The sequence below is a fragment of the Ictidomys tridecemlineatus genome, chromosome 9 (assembly GCF_052094955.1).
Source record: "Ictidomys tridecemlineatus isolate mIctTri1 chromosome 9, mIctTri1.hap1, whole genome shotgun sequence".
Lineage (NCBI taxonomy): Eukaryota > Metazoa > Chordata > Mammalia > Rodentia > Sciuridae > Ictidomys > Ictidomys tridecemlineatus.
The window spans coordinates 96,117,990-96,123,989 of record NC_135485.1 but is presented as its reverse complement, the minus strand read 5'-3'; the positions used below and the strand labels follow the sequence as shown (position 1 = coordinate 96,123,989).

The 6,000-nt window shown below is 38.2% G+C and overlaps 1 protein-coding gene across 4 annotated transcripts in view; it reads right to left on the bottom strand.

The window, feature by feature from the left end:
• Window positions 1-444: 444 nt before the first annotated feature.
• Window positions 445-6,000, bottom strand: part of Papss1 (3'-phosphoadenosine 5'-phosphosulfate synthase 1) — a 108,506-nt gene continuing 102,950 nt past the window's right edge. For 3 of the 4 annotated variants that reach the window (XM_078021836.1, XM_078021837.1, XM_078021839.1), the window contains exon 12: window positions 445-1,151. In XM_078021836.1, coding sequence (XP_077877962.1) covers window positions 1,013-1,151 — 139 coding nt within the window. In that variant the 3' untranslated portion in view covers window positions 445-1,012. Of the gene's footprint in view, window positions 1,152-5,579; window positions 5,658-6,000 lie in introns of all 4 variants that reach the window. The other variant, XM_078021838.1, reaches the window with a different exon arrangement.

Here is a 6,000-nt window from a genome sequence, read left to right as displayed (position 1 = left end):
AAATGGCAGAAAGTGGTAGTACCTTAGCCTGAATGATCAAGGTGAGCAGAATTTCTCTACTAACCCGCATGGATCACATGGCATTTAGAAGAAACAAACCTTCTTTTAAGCCCTTGTGATTTAGAGAGTTTCTATAACAAACCAGTTTTCTTAACTAAAGCAATAATACCCAAGTGCATTCTAAATCCTCAGTGGACTGTTTGATAGTTGTACAAAAATGTTAAAGACATATTTGGGGAAGCTGGTTGAGGTTCTTTACAGATGAAGAATGATTTAACATGTGTAAATGTCATGTAACGTATATAATATTTTCACATAAGTGTTAGGAGCTAAGTACTAGATCATAGAAATGAAAGGTGCCTACATCTTCCCTCCTCCATTAGCAACTTTTTCAGTAGGAAAGGGTATATATAAACAAAACAATATAATATAAAAAGTATCCAATAAGAAGCAAAAAAAATTAATTTTATTGAATAGAGGGTTTACAATGATCATAAGAATACTTTAGATTATAACAGCTGAAAGATCAATAGCTGATTGGAAGTAAGAGAGGAGGCAGTTTAAATTTTCAACATAAAAAAAAAATTCTAATTGCTACGCTTCTTGTAAAATTCCCAAAACAAGTTCAAGCCATGTTTACTGTTTAGTGATTGTGTTTAAAAGGGATGAAAAGTGAGAATCAATGTGTATACTGGTTACAACTAATATAACAGCTTGAAAATATCATGAGACAGAGCATAAATATAATATAAAAAGACAAGATTTTAAAATTGTATTATAGGAATCTTAACTATTACAAGTGGAAAAGATACATTAAAACCAGCAGTGTGTTACACTAGTTCAAAACAGAACTCGTAAGGCAGACCAAAACTGACTCAAGTTAAGGAAATTGGTCTGTTTTTAGGAAGCACATCCAGACAGATACAACCACAAAGAAATGCCAACAGTGACGACTATGTGGTCCCCTCTGTGAGTTGGTGAAGCATCAAAGGTGGAGCAACTGGGTTAACACTTAGGCTTTCTCCAGGGATTTGTAGTATTCCATCAGCACGGTCCAGGCCTTGGGCGCCATGAAGCCTTCAGGAGGCTTCTGGCCTTCTCGAGCAAGTTTGCGCATTCGAGTTCCTGAAATAAATTCAAAGTCTTCATGGCTGAAAGACAGTAGTCAAGTGAAAATTATTTCACATTTTTCAGAAAGCAATTGTGAAAAAAATTTAAAGCATTTATTCTTTCTGTTTATATTAGACTACTAGACAAGGTTAATATGAATCTGATTTCAAATTTGTCATTAAGCAAAATATACTGCACTATTGAATATTATTCAGTTTTAGAACCAGGAAAATTTTAATTGTGATCATTATAGATTCTTATGAAACTAAGAATAATATAGCAAAATTCTGTGTTGAGAGACCCAATGTAACTTCTCCCAATAGTAACATCTTGTGATATTACAGCATCAGTATCACAACCAGTAAGGAAGCACGGAAGCGAGCTACCTACCACTCTTACTCAGATTTCCTCAGCCTCCCTTGCACTCATTTCCCAGTGTGTGCATTTGGTTCTGTGTAATTTTATCACAAGTGCACATTCATGTATCCACCACAGTGAAGTTGCAGAACAGTTCCAAATCACAAGGATCCCATTTTTGATTCAATATAGATTCAAACAATTTTACTGAATGAATACAGAACACTTCACCTCCCTTAATGAGTCATGTTCTTCCTACTGGCAATTAAGAGATCATGATGAAGGGCACATAGAATCCTCTAGTGTGACACTAATCCAGAACCACAGCATTCAGAAACCTATCTCTAATAGCCCTTTAAGGTCTGTCTGCTTTCTGACCTTGTTCACCTTCTCTATAGCCAGGGGAATCTGAAAGTCCCCTTCCTAGACTGGTTCTTTAGTGTATCTATGAATGCTCGGACTGGCCATTCTCTGGGAATGCACTCCAAGCCAAGAGAGAGGTACCAGGGTTTCCTCTGTGATCCATACTGCGTGTCTGGCTTCTGGTCTGTTCTGCTTTTCTGACTTTTGTTTTCTGTGTACCCAATGACCCCATTTGCTCAGAGGGTTTGGAAGCCTTGGGTGTGATTTTATTACCACCAGTTTATAAGCACCTCTCCCACCTAGCTGGTCCACCTTTATAACTGACCACTACTGTCAGTTCCTAAGATCAATCTGAATCTTGCCTCCAGATGTAGTTCTACCTTAGATTTGTTGCTAGCCTGTTCAATTGCATTGAAGTAGTGAGATATAGTGAACACTCCACTCCTCTTTGAATAATATTTAAGAGTTTTATTCTGGAATACTATACAGAGAATATAAATATAAAACAGTGCAACTCATTAAATAAATCACAGGAAATCAATGTCAATGCTTTATAAATCCCATCTCTACCTACTAAGCAGAAAGGCACTACTTCAATTGAGACACAAAACATCTCCTAGTCATTCCATCTGCTCTTCCTATTTCCCTGAACTACCAGAAAGACAGGAAGATAGGTAGGCATGTACATTCAACTTAATATTTTAACAGATTCCCCCACCCAACCCCTGCCACCTCCTTCCTGGATGCCATGGAGTTGAGCAGTACTGCTCTTTCACACGCTTCTACCGTGTTCCGTCTCACCTCAGGCCTACAGCTATGGAGCCAGATGACCATGGAATGAACTTCTGAAACCACAGCCCAAATAAACTTCCCTCCTCTATGTTGTTCTTGTCAGGTATTTTGGTCACAAAGAGATAAAGCTGTCTAACAAAGTATCTAAAAATGCTTACTCCAACCTGATGTAAAATTGGTTAGTTAAGCTGAGAACCATCCAACAAAATATTGGTTGAGTGCTTCAGATTCCTTAGGAGATCCACTTATCAGCTCCCTAAACAAACTTCATGGAGGAGAACTATGATTCTGGAGCTTTCTGGACATGCAAACTTGAAACTTCAGTTTCAAAAATGAAAAACTCATGTCATGTGAATCAAGTGCTTGTTCTTGATGGTAGTAATCAAGAAGTAAGAGAGCAGCTTGCTGGATGACTCCGCCTGAACTTTGATTAAAGGAAAAAAGCCAGACCAATTAAAGTCCTTTCTTTCCCCATAACGCCAAACTGTCTGAAATCCAGAATTTTTCTTGCATTCCTTCTGAAATTGCATTTTTAAACCAAGGTCCCCGGGTACCTCTTTTCCTGAAGCTACTATTTCACACTCCATCTGCCCCACATGCCACAAGCATTTCTTCATCACATGAAATGGGAGTTCCTGCTTCCACATGGTGGTGGTTCCACTCCACCCTGGCTACGGAAAACACATTTCCCTCTGCCTCAAACTTGTATGTCTATCTCTGTTACATAAGGACTTTATTTTTACCAGAGCCAGGTTCAAGGTCTTAACATGAGTCACTATAAAATTAAATCCTATCTTCACAAGGAGTCCAGACATCATTCTGCAGAAATCATTCCATCAAATAAAAACTGAGGCATTTGGGGAATCATCTAAATATCACTATAAATTTTACCTATAAGTAATCGTGAATCTGCAGAAACACAAAAGACTACCAAATAAAGGATTTGGGCTTTCCCTACAGAGCAATTCTAATTAGGGCCATTTCATTCTACCGAGTTAACCAATCTCCCATGGCACCTGGAAAAAGAAACCCAAATATGTTTGGTTTTTTCCCTTTCCAAAACCACTCAGTTACAGATTTCTATAATCTACAGCAGACAGAGGCTGGGGAAGGGGCAGAAGAGCAGGAAGGAAAATAACACACCAGCAAGCAACCTACACGGGACCCTTAATAACACATACCAGCCACATGTGGCCAGCATCTTGATGAACTCCAAAGTACAATGACTCTTGGCCACTTGCTGACGATTTAAAATCTTTACAACCATCTGCTGTCCCTCAGTCCACATATGTGGCCACCAGAGCCACTGGCACAAGTTACGCACACGGACTGAAGATGGGGTCAGCAGATGGCCCTTCATCTTTTGAAGGTTCACATTCAATTAACCCAGCTTTCTAAGGTTGCTAACTAGACAATAAGTGACTCAGAGAAGGAAAAGGATATTTTTTCTTTGATAGAACTCAAACTACTGGTGGTAACTTACAAGTGGACCTAATTATTTTGGATCTAATTAACTTTTCATCTAACTTGAAAGCAGTTCATTTATAATACATCAAAACACTAAAAATTCTTGAGACTGAGATTAAAAATGATTGCTTCAAAACCAGATAAATGGCTATTTATAGCTTTGTTTCAGAGACTACAAAGCCCTGGCTGACGTCATACACGACAATTTTAACAATTACTGTTTTTTAATCAAAGACCAACAGAAATGTTTGGAAAACTTAATTATCTATAATCTAATTGAGCAAATTCCTTAATTTTTTATACTTTTCCTCCAAGCACCTCAGTCATAAAGGCTATAAAATAGCTTCCATCAGATATTCAATCAATAATGAATTCCTAGGGCAATCCTAAAATATGTTGTAGAATCAACTCAATTTTCTTGACCATAAAGTGTCATGAAATCTATAACCTACCATAGATCAGATTTTTAATTGAGTGGCAATAGACAAGTTTTGAAAGCACCCAGAAAAACATTTTGATGTAGAAAATTTGAGGTTTCTGTGCTTCCAACTGGGACAGGGTGCATTGTTACTTACCTACTTCTAGAGGCTCCTCTATTGACCAAAAGTTAATCCCAAAAGCTCTCAGATGTCCAATTATCCAAATAAAAGTAGTTGATTCTGGAATGTCCTCATTGAGGCTTGGTCCTTAGCTGGACACCAGTGGAAACTTTTAGGAGATAGAGCTAAGTGGGAAGCCTTAGTCATGGGGGTGTGTCCTGGAAACGTCTGTGAGATGCTGATCTCTTTCTCTCACTTTATTGTTTCCTGGCCACCACAGATGAGCAGCTTGCTCCACCATACATACTTCAGCATGAAGTACTGTTTCACCACGGTCCCAAAGTAAAGGAACTAAGCAGTCATGGACTAAAACCTCTAAAACTGAGCCAAAATAAGCTCTTCTACTTTTTAAGGTTGATTATCTCAGGTATTTTGTTATAGTAATGAAAAGCTATCTAACAAGACACATTTTCAGTTTTAGAAAATGATAGTCCACTGAAACCTCTAGCAGCATGGAAACATGTTCATGAACAGGAAATAAATTAAAAAGCAGGAAACAAAATTCTATTATAGTAAAAACTTGACTATGTTCAACTGTATCAAATGAATGTATAGAAAAAATAGCAAAGCACACAAACATTTCGGCAATAGTACAGGTGTTATTTTTCTCTTTTTAAAGGCTTTAATAATTTTTCAGAAACACACATTTTTAATTGATGGCCTCTTATATTCACCCTCTATTTTCCCAAGAATACATCAAAACCAGGGTACTCTACTCATCCATAAAGATGGATCTTTCTAACAGAGGTTTTTAAGAGTTAGCTCACATGACTGAGGCTGATTTTCTTTCCACTGGGCTTCAGTATCAAGATCACTCTGCACTGCAGGGAGAAGTGAACCACTCTGTCCATAACACTAGGGAAAACATCTCTCCAGCACTGCCTCGTTTACCTTCTGCTTTTTCTCTAGCAGTGATGGGTGTGTCAGCTCATCCCTCAAGTGGTCATATCTGCAGACCTGCACAGGACTCTGAGATAAAGAAGAAGCTTGTGTCTGATTCAGGTTACTTTGGTTTCCTGGCATTAAGAAAACATGCCTTCCGTGGAATCCGTCCTAGCTCTACCAGAGTATCGCTCTATCTCACCCTGCTGGTTACTGCTCAGTCCCAAGCTCCCCCTGCCCCCTATCTTGGACATCAGGACAGAATGAAAGCAACATATGGATATTGCCAGGTTTTAAAGTAATGATACCACACAAGAGCTACCTAATGAAATCTTATCTAATGCTCCTAATCGTATCAAAGGGGGGGAAATCATTTATTTTCTATTTCTAGGACAGAAAAGCATATCACCGCTCTAGAATGTTTTCAAAA